This window comes from Lates calcarifer, linkage group LG21 (assembly GCF_001640805.2).
Source record: "Lates calcarifer isolate ASB-BC8 linkage group LG21, TLL_Latcal_v3, whole genome shotgun sequence".
NCBI lineage: Eukaryota > Metazoa > Chordata > Actinopteri > Centropomidae > Lates > Lates calcarifer.
Genome location: NC_066853.1, coordinates 4,932,898 through 4,956,826, shown reverse-complemented (window position 1 = coordinate 4,956,826; position 23,929 = coordinate 4,932,898). Strand labels below are relative to the sequence as shown.

At 40.1% G+C, this 23,929-nt stretch overlaps 1 protein-coding gene across 5 annotated transcripts in view; it reads right to left on the bottom strand.

Annotated features, from left to right (window-relative positions):
- The window catches only part of kirrel3b (kirre like nephrin family adhesion molecule 3b), a 204,368-nt gene that overhangs the window by 26,586 nt on the left and 153,853 nt on the right, over positions 1–23,929 (bottom strand). For 3 of the 5 annotated variants that reach the window (XM_051065444.1, XM_051065447.1, XM_051065445.1), the window contains exons 7-9: positions 16,916–17,073; positions 11,400–11,550; positions 2,944–3,049 (exon numbers count right to left, since the gene is read on the bottom strand). In XM_051065444.1, coding sequence (XP_050921401.1) covers positions 2,944–3,049; positions 11,400–11,550; positions 16,916–17,073 — 415 coding nt within the window. Of the gene's footprint in view, positions 1–2,943; positions 3,050–11,399; positions 11,551–16,903; positions 17,074–23,929 lie in introns of all 5 variants that reach the window. The other 2 variants (XM_051065446.1, XM_051065443.1) reach the window with 1 other exon arrangement.

The window sequence follows — 23,929 nt, the reverse complement described above, 5'->3', positions numbered from 1 at the left end:
TGCCAGTTAGCCCTCCTACCATTATAAACAGTAATGAAGATGTTCTGACCGACTCCTGTTTCCTTCTCAGTGTGTTGATTCCCTGAGTGCTGACTGAAAAGCATGCCTATTACTCTTACTTCATTCACACTTTCAGCACCACTTTCATCTTCTCTCCCAACCCCGCCTTCACAACAAGTCCTCTCCAATCCCTGACTACTTCCTTCCCTCTTTACTCACCCTTGAGCTGTGTTGTGGCGAAGGTTCAGGTATCTATAGGAATATATCTAATTTCCATTTTCATGTTTAAAGTCAGATTTATTGAACTACCGGGGCAATCACAAAGGGCTGTAGGCAGCAGAAAGCACCATGCCTTTGACTAGTGCCCCCACTATCTTGGGCCAGTGTCTCAAGTGTCCAGTGAATTGGAGAATGGCAAAGTGGTGCAGTGCACATTGGGAATGGATGGCTCTCTTGGGGATGGAAAAGAGGCCATCCGTCTAAGAACTACTCTGTCCTTGTGCCGTATCTGATCTGGGGTAGACAGAGTGTATTAGCACTGAATAATGGCCCCACACTGCTTGACCAGCTTCCTGCTCTCCTCTGTGATATTGCTCTCTCGAGGGGGAATTTGTGGGGGGCTCTCCCTAGTCGAAGTCTCTCAGGCAAGCATTATAGGGCCCAAAAATCCCCTGTCTACCATGTCCTGAACTCCAATGGTGCATGGAAGTCCTGACGTGCTTGTATAAATTGCAGATAACTCTAAATGGGAGATTATGAAACTGGAGAACTGAGAGAGTATAACCTTGAAGTTTCAAAAGTTATTAGTCTGTCTGGTTATTATTCAATCCTTAGTGGAGTCTGTCAATGACAGAGAGCAAGACAACAGAGAGACAGCGAGAGAAAAGAGAAAGAAAGAAATGATGCAGTAGGGGAAGTGGTGGTTTTAGTTTCCCTTAGCTTCAACCTCTTTCAACCTTTTTTCATTCTGTTGTTTTCATACTAAAAGAAAAAGTCATCTCAACTGCCATTGCATCTTAGCTCTTGATACCCTGGGGGGAAGTCTGATTCTAGCATTGATCCAGTCTCATAACAATAGAGGTGAAATCCCTCTGCAGGCGCAATAGACGTCCTGTCTCTGCTGTGAACCTACACAATCAAATACAAACCTTGTTTTCCACAATATCACTGCCCTCCCTCCTCCTTTTCTTTTTCAAAAGGGCAGAATCCATCAAAAAGGCAACATCTCTGTTTTGCCACCTGTGAGTGTGTTGTACATCCATTTTATTTCCCAGTACCATTACAAGATTCAGAGCCGGCCAATTCCCTTTGCTATCGATTTCATTCAATTTATTTTTTGCCTGGTTTTTAAAACCTCCCACACAGAAAACCATCTCTTGACAAATCACTTCAGTATTACACTTCTGGAAGGCCATGCAAGATTTTATGAGAATAATCACTGTCCATTTTGTTGTTTCATCACAATTACAGATATAGTAAAAAGAATCACTAACAAGAGCTACTGAGAATGTGTCCATCAATAAGGTTTAATAAATACAGAAAATGGGTGAGAGGACAGGAGCTTTATGTGTTTTGGAAGACCATTGGTATTGTAGGGTAAGAAAGATTGCTGCAAAATGAGCTGTTGGAAGGCTCTTGTTTTTCTAGCTATGCATTTGTTTGGTTTGCTGCCATTGTTTTTTCTCTAACTTGATTTGGTATGTGCCAGATTATATTTTATTTACAACAGTATTTTCAGAGGGTTTGTGTTGCTGAAGATGTTTGGCAGCAGGTTTATGATGGAAAATGAAAATGAGATCCTTAATGAATGAATCCTTAAACAATAATAAATATTTTGTATTTTATTTATTTGAATACCAGCCCAGAATCCCTAGGAGTTCTCATTGTCTGATTCTGCAGTGCACAACTTATGCCAAAGTTCAGTGCCAGTGGAGGAAGCATCCTTCACATTACTTCGCAGTAGGAATGTGAAGGATGTGTGTGATGTCTGGGCCTAGATTGTTTCAAAGAGCAATATTTCTGCATTTTGGGTGAAATATAATTTTCAATTTTCATTAGACTACAGTATCCTCTGCCTCACGTTCTGGAGTTTTTCTGTTGCCTCTTTTGTTAACTCATATTAATTCTGCACTGTTAATTTTAAGGCACATTTGCACCTTCCTCTGTGAGTTGACCATCTTGTTGCTTATAGGTGTAGTTGAATGACCACATTTTGAATGAAAGAGAATTCAATTTTTGAAACATTTGAGTTATTAAAACAATGATAAATGAAATAATAAACTAAACCAAACTAAATCACTGTACCACAGATTGTACCACACACTGTACTACACACACACACACACACACACACACACACACAGACACACACTAACATAAAAACAATAGCGGACCCCTGGGGGGAACCTGTCTTTCTACTGTATACCATGGAACACAACCCAATCTCAGAAAAAAGCTGTAATCTTGACAGCTTCATCAGATGTCACGCACATTATATTTCCAGCTTTCCTCTGACACACTGATGGACATTTAATGTTCAAGGGAGATGATATGACCACAAAGGAAACAGCTATGCAACAAAGCACCACATTGCTTTGCTGCAACCCACTGGAACATGACACGGTTTCCCAAATGATTTTTCTAAGGTGTAGTTTCATTAAATTTTTCAGCATGACAGTTTTTCATTGTTTTTCTTCTCTTCATTTCAATGTGTGGGCAGATATAACAGTGTCACAGTATCATAAGAAAGTGTCTGGCAGTGATTAATGCTATCAGTTAAGAAGTGACTTAATGTGAACACATATTATACACCAGCAATTGATCAAAGAGGACCTCATTTAAAGTTAATTGCGACACTTTCTTTTTTACATTTTTTTATAGGAGCATTCATGTTTTGCGCATTCATGGCATGTGCTGTTGAAACACTTCTTTTGATGATATTACCTGTAGAGTGTGACAGGAGGGTTGGCCTTTGCAGAGCAGTGGAATTTCACGAGGTTACCCTCCAGAACAGGCTGAGGTTCCACTGAGAGATTGACAAGTGGGAGATCTAAAAAAAAATACATAGAGACACAAAGACAACCAATTACAGAACTGGCAGCCTCCTCAAACATCCTGTAGTGAACTGTAAGCCTGAGACAAACACTATGTTGTTGACATTTTCTGTGGCTGAAAGAGGCTTGGAAAGAAAAGAGAAAATATATCACACATTTTGAAGAGGAAACAAAATAGACACCTTATAAATAGTTTAGAAAACATGCAACCTCAAAAGAAAACAGCCTTGCTCACCGACATGCAGAGTAAATTCCCAGTTTTATTCAGGGGACCTACATTTGCCAAATGTGTTTTTTTTCTTGTGACCCAAAACAGATTTGGCAACCTTTTATGTAGGTGTATGACACAGACAGCACTCTAGGTAAATGTGCTCCATTTAAAACCACTGGGTGAAAGTCTTTTTATTCAGATTATCTCACAGTACACCGTGGCAGCGCTTAGAACAGTTGTGACAACTAAGCACAGTTTGTGGCAGCATTTTCTCTCAAATAATAGGCAATTACCCCTGAATAATTTGAAACCCTATTTTAATCCTTCTGCCACCCACCTAGGGGTCTAGGCCCAGTAGTTGAATAATACTGTACTGTATTTCACAGGTGTGGGAGAGAACATGCTATTTTTACTCCCATATATTCATTAGCAATGTTATGAGGAGCAAATCAAAGGAAAGCTTGACTTGATAATGAGTTTCAGTAAATGGCAATTTGCAAACAGTGAATAGTCCATAGTGCAATCCACTGCAATTAAAACAATGAACAACCTCCGTGATACAACACAATTAAAACAGTTCTTAGAATAACAAGCAGTCAGATTATGCAAATTTAATAAACAACTTAATTTATCCTAATTGACAAAGGTGGGATTCTTTTTGAAGATACGTGTTAATTTCCATATCAATCCTGTCCCATGTGAAACAAACAGCTATTTACCCCACAGACTCAGAGAATGAATTTCAAGTAGGTGAAGCTGTTTGTCAGGGTTTCTAAAAAGATGCTGCTTGTATCTTATTGAGAGCTTCAAATGCAGCAAGAAAAAATCATAAAACAGACCTTTATTTTAATGGAGAATCATGTGAATGGAGTGGAGTGTTCATATACATATACATTATGAGTTAGCTGTTAAAGAAACCAAATATTTACATAACACCACATACACATGGAAAATGGTGTGCACTAATCTGAGTTTGACCTGGGTATTTCCATTAATATATGATCCTGCTGCCTACCAAATCAGAAGGAAATAATGCTGAAAAAACTTTATTTTTCTTCAAACTTTATGTTACACTTGCCCTGCCAAAGCAGTTACATGCCACAAGCACAGAAGGGTAACCGTTTTCTGAGATGCCACTTCCATGAACATTTGTGGTGCCAGTGTCACACTGGTGAGGCATCATGGATCATGGACAGTGAACCTGTCACAGGGGAAAGGAGCTGGTTCTGGGTTTAATACTGGTGCAGCCATCTGTTTCAAAGGTGTACTAAGTCTATCTGCTTTGTGCTCAATAATACTAATCTACTAACCAGGGACTGTGTTTGGATGTAGATGAAGAGCAGTAGTGGGCACAGAGATCCACACAGAATTAAAGAGGCACACAAACATTGCTGTAATGAAGCCAAACAACACTGTGCATAGTTATGGAGAATGATTCTGTGTGTGTATGTGTGTGTGTGTGTGCGTGTGCGTGTGTGTGGGCACATAGTGTAGGAAAACTGCTTTTTACCCTGTGGCTGTGCAGATGCTCTGGGCTGGCTCAGCTGCCACAAAGCCCCAGAGAGGGGGGGTGGTCCAGGTGCTGTATTCATCCCAACTCACACATACACACCATATTCCCCATCAGCAGACTCATTTCCCTCTAGGACTGTTGCCCCCCACCCCCACCAACCACTCTACCACCTTCAAATCCATGAGCTCCACCTGTGCCAGTTCTCCCCAGGCCAGGAAAGAAAACAACAACACTGTGGATCCTGGAAGACTGAAGTCACAGTGAACCAGTAAGTGTCTCCAGGTACTGTGCAGCCAAGTCGGTGTGTCTGTTTGCATGTGTAGGCACATGTTTAAGGGGGGTATGTGTGCATTTGAAAGGGCATGTGGGTGTGTGCCATAATAAAACAGGAAACCTATCTTATGCCTTGAGCAGCAGTGTTAGCTGCCCAGTAGGTGTTTTTAGCATCGAGAGCAGTTAATTGTGTGGACAAAAATGTGGGCAGCAGGAACCTCAGGGGCAAAATGACAGATGTGGCAGTGGTGGAGGTGGTAATAAAATCCAGCAAGAAGCTGGAGAGTAAAGAGAGAGGCAGACATAAAAAGACAGCGAGGGAGATCTGGAGGTGGTGTCTGTGCTAATAGACACAGTAATGTAGAAGCTAATTCACGTGCCTTTTCACTAAAAGCATTCATATACTGTACTTTTCAATCATGCCAACCCTTTTCTCTGGTCTTGCTGCCAAGAGACTTCTAAGGACAAAAATGCTCATTACTGTCATTCCGGCTACTAATTAAAGTTCTTCTCAAATGACTGAGGCGTAAAAACTGACCCTCCCTTAAATAGACCTCAGTTCCTTCTCATGGCAGTGCCATGATGACATTACATTTTTTTCTACGTCAAATGAGCAACTTGTCGATGAGTTCATCTCCCTGAAGAACCACAGGCAAAGATGACTATGGGAGCTACAACTGTCAAAAGTCTGTCAGCAAGGGCCTTGGTTGTACAGCTGGCACTGTCACTTCTATAACCTTTGACCTTTCAGATATGACAGACATCTACTTAATAAAGAAGTCCATTTGCTACTTTGATGTATAAATGCATGAGTTGCTGAGCGAGTGCATTTGAGGCATCATGCGACGGCACATCAATATGCAAGACTGTTAATTCCTCACATTCGTCAAGAGAGTAGTGGTGAAGGAGAGAGAGAGGGAGGGATGGATGGAGGGAAAGGGGGATAGTAAGACTGATCGGAGCTCCAGTGAAAACAACAGGATGAATGGGTTGGGGGGGGGTTGTGTTATAGTTGGCCGACAGCTTTTGATCGGTTAGTTCAAAGTAGAGACCAGATGGTGTTTTTGGAACAATCTTCCAACTTCTCTCTGTTTCCTGGAGATAGTGCCAACATAAATTGTTTTTTCCCTTTCTTAAAGCTCAATTTCCAATCTCTCCGGGTCACTGTAGACAGCTGTTCTCCAGTAGGACCAGCCTCAAACTCCAGGAGTGTCGGCTGCCTCTGAAGGATGGGTAAGCTGTCTGTGGGCCATCCGCTTGTGGCTTATAGCCTTAGCAATATGTGCAGACTGTCATATGGCTGGCTGAGTGGAATACTTCAGGGGAGAACAGACCGACTGACAACCTGAGGTCCAACATATTGATCATGAGATATTCAACTGTGGAACAACAAAGAATTTACTCAGTCTAATGAAGGCAGATGTTCTGCTATTCATACAGCAGGTTAAATAAGGAGCGTTGCATTCCTTGTACTACATCTGTAAGTGTCTTGATATGTTCAAGATTTCGTTACAGATGCAATCAAAAGATAGCAGTCAAAGCTTACTTTAGAACATGAGAGAGGTCTTCAGGGCATTGGATGTGTGATATGTAGAAATCACGTCTTGACATACTGTATAAGATCACATGAGAGAATTCTGTTTTGCTGCATCATTAAAGCTTAATCTAATGTACAGAAAATTCTTTATTGCCCCCTTATCCTTCCCTCTCACTTTCCAGTTCTGTCTCTGATGAATTTGCCATTATCTGCTTGATTAAGCAGGGAGAGCATGTAGCTGAGCCAGCTACCAAAAACAAATCCTCCCCAATTGCACATCTGCATGTTCTTTATTAATTAGTCTCAACAAATGGCATTCATTTTCCCCCCACATGGCTCAGCTTGTTTGCAATGCAAACACACAGAAAACCTTGGCTTTGCTTGTCCCCAGCGCATTCATTTCCCACTACGTGTTTGAAAGCGTGTTTCTATGTGGGCCAATGCTCTGCAGATATGAAGCTGGACTCGAAAATATTTGAGGAATATTTTAAGTTGTGTGATGAGTGGGATTCAGCGGGACATGAAATCAGAATCATATTTCACTGCAGTGGTTTATGCTTGGGGGGTAAGGGAGTTTACTGATTAAAGTCCAAAGGGTGTAATGCAAGTTAAGTCATGCTGCTGGAGAAAACAGCATCAGGGGGTAGCCACCCCTCTGCTATCAAATAATTACAGCCAGCTAATGGACTGGTATGGACAACTGAAGTCAGCAGTCTATCCAGGGCTCTGAATCACCTCTGTTGGCTCGAAACTCTTTTCATTTTGGCAACATCACCAGTACATACTGTATTTAGATGCTAATTTGTCTAACCCTAGGTCAGATAGCGCTGTATGAACTTCAGCAGGAATGAAAATGCTGAGGTGGATGTAAATCATGAGCATTAAAGTGATGATAAAAAGAAAATACTGTTGTGAAATGCATTGGATTTTAGGCTGGTTTAAGCTGTAGAGCAATGTGCTGGGCCGTGTAGATTACTCTCATTTGGATTGCTATAAGGATGGAGCTGAGAGAAAAAGGGTACCTAAGCTTAGAAGTGAGTGGAATACAAAATGTTGAGAAGGGCAGACAGACTAAGAAGATTTTAATTACTTTTGTTGCTATTAACATTATCTCACTAATACGGTCAATTAGATAACTCAGGGCAGGAAAATAAATGAGACTTTTAATTCTTAATATTGGGACTTACACACAAAGAGACATGCAATAGCCAATACTAGCATTTATTCACAGGGTATAAACACTCAGTGGATAGTATCCACATTTTCAGGGGATATGCAGCCATTTGAGGAAATTTGCTTATTTGCCATCTTACTGAGTGTTTGATGAGAGCATCAATATCAATTTCATCTCTGTGCGTTCAATACCAAGCTATCACACAGAGTGTCAGGGAAATATTTGAAAGGCATTAACCCTGTATTCAATCGCTGTCAACTGGTAATTTTATACTTCTGGTTAGGGAAAAAATAAAATGACATTTGGAGGTTGAAACTCATATGACTGTCTACACAGTCAACAGAAATGCTGCTTTAACAATACTACATGCTCTGAAATTTGTTTTCATCAAGGTTTTCATCAAGGCAAATGAAATTTTTAAAAACTCATAATTGTGACCCAAACTAGGGTAAAAATTCTACCCACAGAACAAATGGACTCTTATGCCAGTAATTTAGAATGTTACTCAGTCAGATGTTGGAAGGACAGGAGTGGCTGGAGAGTGTAGTCGAGCTTCAGTGACGCACTGTATCTGGCCCTCACCAGGGTCCCACTTAAACTAATAGCAACCGTTCACCAGAGACTGATATTAATCCCTCAAATTTTGTTATGGGACTGAGGCAGCACCACTCATAAGAGCATGATGTGAACAAAAAACCTGAAAGGGCATTTATTATTTGCACTAAACATGGCGACCAATTATGACTACCTTTATGTAAGGACAGACACCTTACTCATGGCATTTCATGTGTAAATTATAATGAAATAATATTTTCCTTTCCATAAGCCTGAAAGAGAAATAAACTGAAGTCAATTTGATTACATTTCACAGTCTACCTTGTTTGACAGCTCTTCATGGAGATCTTCCAGCAAAATGCAGCCAAGTGAGGTGCTTCTCTGCTCAAGTACAGCAAACTACCAGAGGACAGAAGGGACTGGAGCGCATCGATGAATTCACAGTTAGTCTGTTTGCACAATTAAAGGCTGTGAATTAATCAGTGTGCTCCAGTCTCAAGTTTTTTTTTTTTTTTTTTACCTTTTGGACAACACAACTAAATTTGATCTTGGAATTAGAAAGTGTGGAAATCAAGTCTTCCATGAAAACTGTGAGGCTTTGCAACCATAATAGGATCATAACATCAGATTTTTGGCTGTGATATAGAGTTATCGGGGCAATGTGATGTTTGATTGGGATGGGATTTGAGGGAAGCACATCTTGGTGTGTGTTTGATTTGTACTTGTGCCTAAGTTCTTTCTCTCATCTGTCTCCCCTATGTTGTGTGTTGTCCTATGCAGGTGTACACTCCTTTGAGCCTGTCTGTGAGTCTATATTGTGTCCAGACTATTCCTTGTTCACTGACTGTGCTCCAGTTTAGGCTTTGGATCTTCTGAATAGTCCGCATCATATCAAGCAGATAAAGCCTGATGCATTTTAAACTACTCTCTAGATGTGAAAAACATCACTTGAAACTTAACAATATATACAGTAAGGCATAGGAATTTAGGCAACTGCAGCTTCTCTGGATATATTGTTAAAGCTATGTTGATGCATCATGTGTCATGTAACTTTCCTCAGTCACTTACAGCTGTTTAAACTTTGTTGGGCATTTGAAGACAATTCCCTGGTGAAAATAACTGAATTATCTAGTCTTATTTGGCTCAGCCTGGCTTTCAGGTCACTTAAGGAGTCACCTTTGTTGGCTGCATTCTTTGGAGGATCCAGCCCCTGAATCAGAGCACAGCTTTTGTGTGCAGCTGCTACAGCTGCTTCCCATCAATATTTACCACTCAGTTGTCCTACCACACTGAACTCTGTGGAGGAGCAATCGCACAGGCCAGACCTATCCAGACCTATGAGGTTTCCTTAAAGAGATGGAGGTCAAGTTTCATCTGCTACTCCTCTTGCCAGCACTCCATCATTTATTTATTTAGCGCCTGTTTTTATTGCTACAGAAAGACTGGGTGCTACTCTCTTTTCACCTTCTTTGTAACATGTGATGCATTCACATCTAAGTACAGTTTCCAGATTTCCAACTTCACAATTATTCTCACAATATCATTTTTGTGAATGGAATTTTATCACTTCACTGAAGTATAGAAATAGACATATACATGTTAATAATCACAGGAAAAGCAGACTTGTAAGCATACAATGTACAATTCATAAAACAGAATTGAAATCTGCACCACAGCTTATATTTTTTGTAGTTTTTTTAAAAAAAAGCATGCAGTCGTTCAAATACTGTTGATGAGCCAAGAACCTTGAAATCAAATTAAGCAGCATTGAAATTAAGCAAATTGATACCCAGCATGGATGAATCAAAGTTCAATTACAGCATGTTTCATTCCAGAAGCAGCTTAATTTGGAAGTGGATCTTAGTACAAACTCTGGAGGCTCTGCTGAACTGTGCTGAACACTTTACCTGTCAACTCTACCGAGGGGGTGGGGGAGTGAAAATGGAGGCAGAGAAATGAGAGGCTAAGCCTTATGGGAGACAATTTGAATCTCGACAATTAGTCTCTGCTGTCGCTCAGTTTGATCTCACACTGTGAAAAATGTTTTCAGGAGCTTTAATTGTGTAAAGAGCACATTTTGGAATGCTAATTAGAAATCTGCTGCACTCATTTTTCAGGGTTAAATCGTACATTCAGAAGCGAGGATGATGCCATGATGGTGAGCATTTATCACAGACACATCATTATACATGGTGACAAATCAGTTTACATGTGGGCAGACTTCCCTCTCTGACTGCCTGACAAAAAAATGACGAGGACAAACTGCAAGGGTTGCAAACACTAACAACTGTTAATCATTTTTACTCCCGCGCCTGAGTTGGCCTGTTCGTGCCGTGCCCGCTCTTGCCATGCTTGCCTCTTGTGGTGTACATAATGAAAAGAATGGAGCCGTCAGTCATAATGGCTCTCTAAATAGCATTTTCTGCTTTATTAGTCATACTTAATGGTGTTGAAGGGGCTGTGAGTGATGCAAAATCCCTTTGTTCAAAGCCCTTCTCTTACTGTGAATGCTTCTTGATCGAAAAAAGATTCCCTGACAATTGAGGCTGAATGTGTTTTACACGCTGGGCTTACTTTGTCTATTTTAGAGGGGAATTGTGCATACTCTCATCAAAAAGATTGATGGCATGAGCAAGGAAATAAAAGAGGTGGAGACAGTGTGCCTAGTGCCACATCAGGCAGGTAGTTGGACCAAAAAAAGACAGTCCCATTCATTTTAGTACATGGACATCTCCTTTGATATTTCATTATAACGAACAAAAAAGTGATGCATCACCAATCCATCCTCCCACCTACATGGTGTGAAAGCAAAATGGAAACCAATTTTAAATATCCATCAGAGCTTAAAATGAATCCTGGATGTTTACGGAGTGTTAGTCACCTATGCCTGTCTGACTGTTTCACGCCTCTACATGTGAGAAATACCTCATATTTTGAGTAATGCATGTCACACAGAGACTGTCCCACCCTCCATATGTACTCATCATTAACCAAAGGACTTCAAAAACACACTATCTCTCTCTAAGGAAGAGACACTGAGAGCAATAAAGACAGAAACAGAAAGGGAGTAGTGGTGTGCTTACGCTGGATGTCAATTGTGACACTGGTCTCCTTGCCATTGGGGACTGCCTTGTTGGAGGCCTTACAGATGATCTGCTGACCTGTCTCGATGTTGGAAGGCGATAGGTAGAGGGTGCTCACGGTGCTTTCTCTTCTGCCATCCCGGAGCAAGGTCTGCAAAGAGTGAAGAAGGACTGAGTGAAGTTGAAAGTAATTGTGCAGGCAGTTGTGTGGATGAAATGTTTTGGGTCTCTAAATTTATACCAAATATGGTTGGTTGGTTGTGCTGGAACCACCAATTCATTTTCATAATCAATAAACAGAATCTCCAACTATTTTGATTTTGGGTAGTGAACACCAAATTCGGTACCAGCATAACCATAGAGTCTAACACATACGGGAATGTATCTTCAATAGCTCAAATTCAAGTTGGGTTTCTAAGCAGTTTAAATGATATACAAACAGAAGAGCAGTGGAACAAACAGTTCACCAGATAAGCTTTGATGGAGAAGGTGTAAAATTGGAAGAAAAAAAAAACAGCGGCAAATTCATGAATACACACATCTTGTCCCTTGGGAAACCAGAAGCAAACTCTCAGAACAGTCTAGCCTGTAGTTTTACAGCAAAGCTGATTGATATGAAAAAATAAAAAAAGTAGGAATATGTTTTTTGAGCCTCTTCTGTGTGTCTGGAGAGCTGCGCTCTAGTGCATGGCTTGTCATACTCCACAAAGGAAATCAATCTTCTTTTCAGCACTCATCCTCTGAGCCCTACATTGTGGAAGCCATCTGGAATCGGTTGGTAGCGCTCAGTAGCTCTCACTCTCCCTCAAACGCTCAGGGGAGGGCTCTGAGAGTCTATGTTAACCAGTGCGGGACAGAACAAAGTCACTGACTAGAACAAATTGCGTGGGCAACAGGGCACAGTGTGGTCAACCACAAAGTCAAGATGCATTTCCCTGCCATCTCTTAAGAGGAGGCTCACTGTTGCTCTGTGTTTATGAGGGAAAGAAGATCCTGCTATGGTGAAGCACATCAAACATTTTCTCAACAAAGAAACAAAACTACTATGTTGACCAGCGGGAGATCACTGTGGACTTGCTTTACTGCACTGCTAGCTTTAGATTAGCCTGACAAATGTATGGATTTCCTTTACTTATAGCACACCATACAATGAGAAGATTATTCATCCTCACCACTGAGAGTTAGCCAGGTACATATTATCAAAGTGTTCTGACAAAGTTCAGGAAAGCTACATATATATTTCAACCACCATATCACTACCCACTAATCATTGGCTGAGTCAAACTCTTGCTCATTGTCACTGTATAAACCAGCAGTAATTATCTCCTCATTTCTACACTTTAATGCAAGGTTTCTATTAAATAAAACCGTAATCTGACTATGTGCCCTCCCTCTTGTTTGAGCATACAGGATTCTGAATAATATAATTAAAATGTCATTGACCTTGTAAAATCAAAAGGCAAGACATTTCAAAAGAGGTTCTTTCATCTAACCACTTCATACGTCAAGTACCTCAAGGTGCCTCTTAAGTAGCAAATCACATTAGAATGTCTGCAAAATTGTTACTGAAGATAAATATGTTTTTCTGGGTATTAATGAGCATTTTGCACTATAAGGACATTATAGATGCCATGCATGTTTCTGTGAAGTCCATGTGATGAAATTCATAGTTGTGCGTGAGTCACTTCTAAAGCAGAACGCATTAGCTGTCAGACACGGGATATGTCAATGTAATATCCTTTCTGACACAATCAGGATTGTTTCCCTCGTCGCTCTGGACCTGTCTGAAATCATTAATCTTAGAAAAGGGGTTAGCTGGCTGCTGCATTGAATTCAACACCATGCCACATTACAAACTGATAAATTTCCACATCACTGCCAGGAGCCATGTGAAGAATACTTTTAACCATGCTAGATTGACAAGATTGAGATGGAAAGGGTTGTTTTTTCTCAAAGTATATTTAAAGCTGCATTATATGATTTCTGACCTCTAGAGAGGAAAAGAAACACAGAAAAGAGCCACCCCTCAGCTTATCCATGTGTTAGCCAACATTAGGAGAAACTGTGAGCTGTCTTTTTAGCAATCTGTTGAAATAAAGTCAAATATTTCTTGGCATTTCAGTCCTGGTTTGAACTGAGTTTGTTTACAAAACCTCTGCTATATACTATAATTTTCAGTCAGGGTGACTCTCTTTTTAAGAAAGATTTCCTTCTTTCTCACAAAAAAAGTTACACAAATCCTGAGCCAGCTAACATAACAGAAGCTAACTTAGCTTGACTTAAAGTTACAACTGCAACTGAGTTACCGTGAGCAAATAACAAGCTAGAAACCTTGCACTGTATGTGCACCATACTCTACTATGGTACCATACCATAGTAGTGTCTCCTGAAAAAATGATTTTTATTGCAAAACCTCAGGATTAACTTGCAGACTCATTACGCACCTTCTCCACTGTAAAATACATGTTTTTACTGGATGTGGCTGCTTAAGACAATGTATTTGCACACAATAAAGCTTATTTTTCTATTTATGAATGCTGATGTAAGTTTGTCTTCAATATATAGTTTGTCTTCAATATATATTTGAGTTCATAGAAAACACTGAGACACACTTATTACTCATCCTTTAGGAGGATTTCACTCAACTCTCGTCATCTAAAATGGTCAGAAATTAAAATGACCCACTGAGACCTGGCTGGCATGCAGGAAAAGCCTTGATTGGGTCAGTAATAGGGAATGCACAGGGAAGAAGCCTCTGAGGGATGGTACTGAATTTACCAAGTAAGCAAAAGCTCATAAATTTATACATCATTAATATTCAGCATGCCTTTGACTTGATATCAAATGTATCTCTGGGTTTTATTTAATCAGTCTTGTTTAATTCTGGACCACACAAGGGTTCTTTTACTGAATCAGTTAATTGCTTTACCATTCTACTTTATATTTATTAAGTGAAAATATAGCTTTTTTTAACCATGGTCACTGAGGTTAAATAGTTTTTTTTGTTTAACATAACTCACCTCAGAAAGATATTTTCAAGAGTTGTTAAAAGCAGTTAATTGAAGTGATCTATATTTCACATCACACTTTTAATTTTAAGGAAGAATAAATTAGGTTAATTACCTTGCCAACATCTTTTGAGATCTTTTAAAACTGGCACAATGAAATATATTAGTGTTGAAAGTAAAGAGTCATTTGACTTTAATATCCTCCTCAATTGCTGGGGAACACTACACCTGTCTCACAATGAAAAAAAGTTGACATTTAATACCCACTCGAATGTTAATTAGTAATTTTATTTGTAAGTATTTTTCCATCCTATTACTCAGTGAGTATGTTGATTATGAAATGTCTTCCAGTTACATAAAAAACCTCTCATGAAGTATAGGAGAAAAATAATGAAACTAAGAGGCAGAAAAGGAGCTGCTTTGTGCACTTATAGGAAAAAATAGAAAAAAAAAATAGAATTGGAAAGATGATAATTATTTTTTCCACTGAAAATGACATCCATCAACAGTTGCAACTTTAAACTTTAGCAATCTTACCTGGCATTAAACAGCAACATGATTTTACTGCAAAAGCTGAGAGTGTATACAATAAAAAAGCACTATTCTCTTCTTGCCAGGAAGAACAGCTCATAAAAATGTCATTATTTCTTTTTTTTTTTTTTTTTTTTTTAAACCTCCTAACACTGTGATAACTCCCTGGTCTCCTGCTCACCTCTCAGTTTGCCACTGGAGCATTCAGAAAAATATGTGGTGCATTGGGGAGAATGACTTTCTGGTAGGTGAATGCATCATGTTTTTCAAATGATTTGGTGTACCATTCTAGTGCAAAAGTATCATAGAGGCAAGTGAGCACACCTCGAAACCACAGCTCAGACCTGGAGGCTGCATATTACAAACAATCCTTTGCTGTTTTTGCCACTGAGCAACTCCACTGGAGCAGATGGGATTTGAGTGTTTGAGGGAAGAGAGAACATTATTCATTAATTTCCTCTGCCATCACAGCTAGTCTTGATTTTTGAACCATTCAACTTACTGTGAGAAAACAAACCTCTACCTCTTAATTATTTGGAGCGCCCCCTCCATAATATACTACAGATCTATTTTTTGAAATCTACCCTCACTAATGATTAGCAATACATCAAACCAGTGACCCTGTTATATGGTAAAACTAACACATTTTTTCTATGTGATAGCTTTAATCATACTCTTTCTCTTTAACCACTGGTCCAGTAAATAGTTTTCTAAGAGGTCATAGAGATGAGGTTTTTGGAGGCCTTAGTGGAAAATTATCTTTGGGTCAGAGCTGTCATTAGATATGACACCATCAGCGAAGCCATTTCTGTGAATCTACCACCACATCTGCTCGCATTAGTCCTCTTCATCTGCGGGATATGAGGAGGCCATCAGAGCAGATGATTATGCTTACAAAATGTCCCACTACTGCTCTTCGGACCCAAAAAAGAGTCATCTTCTTTTAATCGAACCCATTGCTTTTTAATGGTGGGCAATAGAGATAAGAGGGAAGAGGGACATACTTGGGCTCGGCACAGGCATGTGAGCATCCATCAGTTACCAGCACAGAATGTCCTCATATCTGCCTTCGCTCTGAGAGGAAGTGAAGGCAGGAAACGCACTCTCCGCCCACCATTAGTAAGCGGCACCTCCAGCAATCACTTTATTCAAATCGGCCTGGTGCCGTACCCCAGTCCAATCAATGGCATTTATCTGCTCTTTGAAAAAAGCCGATAATGGGATGAGGCAGTGCAGGGAGCGAGGGAAGGCGGGGGAGGTGTTAGTGCTCTAAAGTGCCTGGTCTCTTTATGTCCTTTGTTTAAATGGAAATAGAACATGACAGTGTTGATGGCATGATTAGCCTTCGAGGCTAATATCAATCAAGAGTCTATGGGGTCAGGTGGTCACGACACCAGGCTGGTGTGAACAGTGGCTATTGTGTATTTGGCATCAAAAGTGGGAACATGATCTGTCATTGACAATCATACTGCACTGTGAAAAGGTTCAGGCAAATTCTGTCAGAGAAATTGACATCGTAGATTTTATAACAGGTTGGGAAGATGAAGAGAGACAAATGCCACTGAAGGAAGAGATCAAAACACCAGAGAGAAATGCAAAGTCACTGATAGTTCCATGATCTTGCCATCTGCTTGTCTGAGTTGATTTGTATACTGGGAAAAAAACAGGCCAGCCATCTTTTTGTAATCAAAACACAACCTGGATTTTCAAGGGATTTTATTTCAAAAAGCAGTCTGGATGCTGAGGCAAACACCCACCCATGACTCAGGCAGTCACTCTGAAACTTCTCACTGATGTTTAATGCTTTTGCAGTAGTTATTTACAGCAAAGCAGGAAATGGAGAAATGTAAAGTTTTCATTCTCTATCTCAGTTTACTTTCATAAAAGACCACTGTGAAACCGTCACCCACCTTTCCACCCCCATCCTGTTCCCAGTGTGGTCTACAAACCTGGAATGACACACACCTCAATGCTTACCTTGGAGTACATGGCCCCATTAAGGACCTCTCCATTGCGGATCCAGATGATTGAGGCTGCTGGCTTGGCGTTGTCAGCATGGCAGGTCAGATTGAGTGGGTCGCCAGCCCGTAGGCTCACCACCGGCCCTCCACTGATGACTGGGTCCTCTGGGGGAACTATTGACACAGACACAAAGAAAGGGGGGTGTGATTAAGATATGATAATGAATGGATGACATAGTATCAGCAAATCAATACTGACTGTGTATTCACTGTAAATCTGGGCTATTAGTTAAATATGTAGACATATAATTGAATTTTTAATCAATATATAACGTGTTGCTTTGTTGGTGAACATAGTATAAGACATACATGAAATGCCTTCATTATTGTTGTTTATACATGCATCAGCCCTATTTGTCAGATATACTGAATTTCCACAACACTGTGATAGAGAAAAAATCTATAATGATCCATATAAGACAAAATTAACTACACATGGCACCTGCAAGGATTTGACTGCATTACACCTTATCTAATCACACAGTAAATTCCCATATAATGAGTGTGCTTATGATGCCAACAAGAGACAAAACTTTGGTTTATTGTATACAAATTATATTTCTTTGGATAACAAAAGCCACATTTATGTTTATTAGTTTGAAGAAGGTAATGACTTCACAGTGAGAAACAGATTTACACTGTACATAATGGAAAGCTTGCAGTAGATGGTGCAGTTTGAGGCATAAAATGCTTTGCACAAGTCACAGCATGAATATCTAAACAACAATCAAGTCTGCCATCAGTCAATTAAAGCAGTTTTTGTGATTTCTCCATTAAACATACAGTACACTCATAAATGTCAGCATTAAATGAAAGTAAGTCTATGTACTGTATAACCCCTTTGACAAATGCAAGAGAGAGAAGAAAGCATCACCACAGTGCTATATGTGCCTCTAAATGGCACTGATCAAAGTCCTATTCCTGTTTTACCCATGAGCTGATCTGTTTCCCCCCCTCTTTTTATAACTGAAACTGCAGTGAATTATTGATTGACCTGAGTGCTCATTACAATGCAGATCTGGGGCAAGATGAAATCAAAGGCTGCAGGCAGCTGCCACATTCCCCTGCAAAAGCATCATGATTGGAAGGAAAGTTGTTATGGGTTAGATTTGTGCTGTCAGACAACACTGAGATGAATGAAAAGAAAGAAAATTTAATTTGGCATACTGTTTTGTACATTAATGACAATAAGTATAAAAGGGCTGTTCTATGGCAGACATAAATGAGCGTGTGATTCCAGAGAGTTGCGCATACAGTATTCTATGTTGTTCGCTCTTCAGTGAAATTACTGACAGAGGAGGTTTTTTTTATCTAATAACTTAATTCAGTTGTAGTTTTAAGTTGCTGTAAATCTATTTTTAAAATGAAAATAAATAAATAAAAAATATATACATATTTTTTCCTAGTGGTGAAGTCCACCATTTCCATGCTGGATTTTGAATTACATCCTGTGTAGAAGGGACTGACATAAAATAATATGGCAGATAACAGCATTTAATTTTATTTCAGCCCTACTGTTTACTGTTTACTGTTGCCTCACATTAAAACTAGCAAGACGCAGGAAAATTTTCTAGTGAAGAAGTCATAGCAAATGTAAAAAGTTTGTTACCGTGGTCAGCGCTAACTATGATCAATCATCAAAAATATGTCACACGCTTTTGGTCAGTGTGTTAGTTTTAAAAATTGCAGATCATAATGGCATGAGAGAGAGCATTCAGAGTGAGCTGTTAAAGCTGCAGGTGACAGCCTGCACATTTTCAACTCATTAGCAAAGTAACAAACTCCTGTTGCTGTTGATGAGTTCTGCTGTAGTGTACAAACTACTCGCCCATGTGCAGTATGAAATCATCATTATTTTTAACCTACATCTTTATTAAAACAATGTGGGTTTATTTGGCTGGATTGTAAACAGATACAGCAGTTGCTCTTAAATTTCTGAACAAGTAATTGCTCAAGCACTGTATGCAGGCTAAACACGCTTGATGTTGCCATGGTAACCACAATAAACCAGGACTGATATCTTAAGGGTTACAACTTAAAGGTGTAGATTTAGTCTATTGCACAAATGGTCATGTATTTGTGTTGAGACACAGAGTGAATGGAGCAGCACATTGAGATTGGTCAAACATTCACACTCCACAGTTCATAGTCACATACAAATTTTACTCTTCAAGTACTGTGGCTGATTAGTGCTTGGGGGTGACATTTTGGTGTTTTGCTGTTATGACTAATACCTTTGCATTACATCAAATTATGGACTAAAAACATGAAAAATTTTTGTTTGTCCAATTTATCAGACAGACACACATTTACAATGAGTAAGGGCTGAATCAGACCAGTGTGGGAACAGTAAAGTCTGGACTCTGACTAGACCAGACTAATAACTCTGACCAACTGGACCTGTAAATCTACTGTTTCAAAGACATTCCCCACTCACTGGTTCCTGTTGTGTGTTTGAGTTTGAAATGTGCAAGCTCCCTTTCATCTGATCTTCATTAACATGCGGATGGGTGGGAGAGGTAGAGGAATCTCAGGTCAGCACTAGAAGATCAGACAAGAGAGTGTGCTGATCTAGGCAAGTAAGAAAGAATCTTTGTGAGAATGTGGTCACCTCCTGGTCCTTCATCAGCAAATGGAAGCAAGGTCAAGAAGATCACACAAGTTTATTCTTATGCTAAGAATAGAGTTACTGCATTGTGTGCAAATGAGACAGGGAGCATGTGAAAAGCATTATGAGCCGGGACTCTCGAGACAGCTCTACCATTTGTCATTAAAGAAAACGAACAATATGAGAGGCTCGGTGATAGCACTGTGAGAGTTGATTGGAAAGATCCAGTATTATTGGCTTGCTGTCACTGCTCTCTTGCACACATGACTAGAACATTAATTAAATGTCAGGCATATAAGGCAGCCACAAAAGTTTTTTTTGAGAGGTGGAGATTAGAAAGGAATGTCTGACAATATGAATGATAGGACTCACTCACTGCACATCCAAGTGAGGTGATTTTGCTGTTACTACTTACAAGTGCTCATGGCTTTTTGCTCTGTCTTGAAGGAGATATTCTTCTTTACACAAATTTACACATATCCTTGTCTATAAATACATGCTACAGGGTCAGAGTGGTTATTCCTTCTCAGACTGCTTCACCAAATCATTGTTTGACCTTTAATAGTCTCAGTTGTCTACTTTTATTCAGCCTTATGTTTTCCACTGAGGAATGTCAGAGCATACAGTGCAAGAGGAATTTATGATTTCATGCATAGTGGAGTTACATAGGAGAGAGAAGGTCACATGCAGACCAAACAGTGCACCGCTACACTTACAGGTCATGTCCCCCCCTGAGGGCTGCCTGCCAGTAGAACACTGACGGTGAACAGTGAACAGACAAGAAGAAGAAGGACATGGATGGCTGCCTCCATCCTGCATCCATACCTCTGTATCTTTCTGTCCTTTGCTGTGTTCCAGGTCTTTCCGTATACAGTGTCAATCAATGTGGAGACAGTTTGTGACAGCCTGGACTGAAATTGTTTTCTGTGTAATTGCTACTGAGCTTGTGCCTCTTTTTTATTTTTTTTTTATTTTTTCATTTTGCAATTGCCACCACTAAAAGAGCATAGAGTGAATACATGAATGAATACAAATGAATGACTAGGAAAAATTAATTTAGATAGATATTTCGCTTTTTCTGTTCATCAGAGAACTTCCACTGATCCTGCCTTATGACTGCCAGGTCTGACAGTTATACAGAGGCCAAGCCTTGAACTTGAATCAGCCATCATCATTACTGGGCTGTTTGCAAACTCGGCAGTCCCTAATGGTTCTAAATTAGCTCTTTACTGCAGCCATTCGATGGACTTGGCATAAGTAGTGTGGTCAGTGGTACAGATTGATCGCTCCTCTTTAATTACAGGGCTGACTCACTGCAAGCTCTGCTCCACTCACTACATTTTTTTTCTTGGGGATAATATTGTAATCCCTTTCAACACTTTCACAAATTTGCATTCTCGCATGCATAGACATAGACACCGTCTGCATGCATACGCACAGAAGCCAACATCCACAAGAATTTCAGTGATTACAGGTTTTAGGCGAATCAAAGATAAGTGATAGCAGATCAGTCACGAAGGGGTCTGTGTTTTTTTAACATGTCTGTTTTAATCAAAGATGTAAGGACATGTAGTTTCAACTAAAGACTTTGGATACAGATACTGCAAGCTACAGCCAGTTCATTAGTTTCATCATTTGAAAGAGTTTTTTGGAGTTAGTTTGACCCAAGTTTTCATTACATCATAATTCATGACATGGGTTATAAGCTCTGAGCAGTCTTTTTTTGTTTGAGGGAGAAATCCAATTGGTCTGGGACAACTTACATTAACCTATCCCAGGCCCTTAGATCTTTAGATAGGTAATTTCACTACTGTGTTTTAAGGCTGCTAAAGTTTTATGGAGGTCCATCACCTCACCCAGTCTGAGATAAGATTCAGACAAATCTACCCATGCTAGACATGTCTGACTATAAACCCCATCCTGGATACCTCAATCAGAAGAGAAAAAGACACAGTGATGTCAGAAAGCCTGGACTTCAGTGAGATCATTTACTTTTACTGAATAATCAAAGATATCCATAAATGAAACCAAGGCATATTGATGTGTAATTAACTCAACAGCACAAGGCAGTAAGTCCGTCACCTCCCAGAGGGGCCTGAATAAACCCTGGAGGTCATAAAGCTGCCTTTTGTCCATGGTACATATGAATTCTCCAAACACACAAAACATAAAACTTGAATTTATGTGAGAGTCAGACGATAGTATGCTCTGGAATTGGCTGAGAGGTCCTCCTCAGTCTGGTAACAACTGGTCTTGCTGACAGTGAACCTGCTGGGTTTTCTAGGCCAAACCAATATTTAGAGGAACTTCTCCAAAGCAGCCAATGAAATCCTGTGAACACCCCAGTTTTCCACGAGCCGGAGCAGGGGAGAAAAAGCAATTTGGAGGCGAATGAATGAGAGAGGGCTCCTCACAAGGAGGCTGGATGGTATAGGGGAGGGGAAGGCTGGCAATGTGTAGCTGCTGTAGCGCTGTGCTCCAGCAAACGTGTCCTGAACAACAATGAGCTTCCTGACTTGCCTGTCTATTTCAGAAGAATGCTGGCACGGGCCGCCTGTCACCCCACTGCGACAGCTTGCAGAGTGTGTGATAGATAGATCAGGAAAAAAGAAGACGAAAAGGAGAGGAGAGGAGAGGAATACCCAACGCAGGTGGATACAAGAGACATGCGTGGCTCAGTGGCCCAAATCACCGGCCCTCTTCAAGTGCTGTCATTGTACATCTGTTTGAAAGCCAGAGGATTCTCAGCCATGTGTGTGCACATGCATACACACACACACACACACACACACGAGGAGAGAAAGTGGATGAGTAAAATGAATGAAAAAGAAAGTGAGAGATATATACAAAATCATTTGACTCTCACAAACAGAATGGCAGATGGCAATCAGCAGACTGTAAAAAATGTATACCAAGATTGAAAAAAAAAAGCAGCAGAGGATCGATCTGCAGGCAGCCACATAGTAAAGAATAATAAACAGGGTAAATATGAGATAGAAGAAAAAGGGAGATAGATTTTAAAAAGTGCAGTACAGAAATGCTTCGTAATCTTTTGGTAGTGTTGGTGCCGTGATCTACCAAATGAACAGTGCTAAATAAAATGGAGGGAAGGAAGGATGAAGATGAGATGAGGAGTGGGGAGATGCCAGAGCTGTCAGAGACGTGCAGCGCCTGCTCCGTCACAGCGCAGCCATGTGCAGCCCCAGAAGCTGCTCTCCACAGATTGGGAGGCCGCTGACATTGCTGCTCACCACCCGGCTGAGTTGTGCTATGTACTTATATCTGTATGTGTGTGAGGGTGGGAGGCAGCAAATTTGAAATTCGGGCTCCTTAAGCACAGTTAAAAATAAAGAGGATTCAAGGTTCTGCCAATTTTTATCCCTTATGATTTTAGCTTTTTCTTGATGCCAATCATTAGTTTCTGACAACAATTAGCTCAAGCAAACCTATTTACTATGTAGTGTGAATTCAAATCAGCTCAGCACCTGTACACAGTTGGTACTGTTGTTTTGCAAAGCACAGATGTATTCGCGTCATTTCTCCTCCTCCTGTTGAAATGCTGAGGGGAAAAAAAGCATCCTACATACAGTCTGTCTACCATAATCATGCACCTGTTCACTGCCTCTCTGATATCACAGATGTAGTTATCATTCCATCTCGTGTTTCAGAGAAAATGGTAGAGAAGGAAGAGTAATATAAACGTTACAGTCACATTTTCTCTCAGAATGACTGCCGTTTAGGACACCTTATCTCTCTCTATGCTTAGACTGAGATGCTTGGATAGACTGAAATTAAGTTTTGTAAGAGACAAACTGGTTACTTACATTGGAGGATTTTTTCTTTATTTAACTTCTCTGTGAATTTGTAATTGGAATGCTGTGAAGTTGTGTTTGAGTGGCTCAGAATCTGGCTCACGCAAGCATATACAATGGCAGCACTCAGTAAGAGTGATATGGATATGACTGATTTCTATTATCTTAAATGATGAGATGAAGAAAGAAAACAAAAACATGTGCATCTACACACACAAAGTACTCATGCATAAAAACCTTATTCCTACTTACTTTGATTAATAGAAAGGTAATGGAACAACAAATACCACTCCTTAAAGAGCAGACTGACTAAAGTTATGTTACCTCTAGCCCTGCTGAGCTTTTATACACCTCTACAGAAGCTACCCTGAGACTCTACTTACACAAAGTACTGCATGCCCCAATAGTAATACTGGCCCAGATGAACAGACAAACAAAGAACAGAGGAAAGTTACTTCTTTGCGTAAGCTATTTTTCCCAAGAAACAACAACAATGACCAAATTGAACTCATTGTTGCATAGTCAGGCCAACAGTTGCAAACTATGTCTC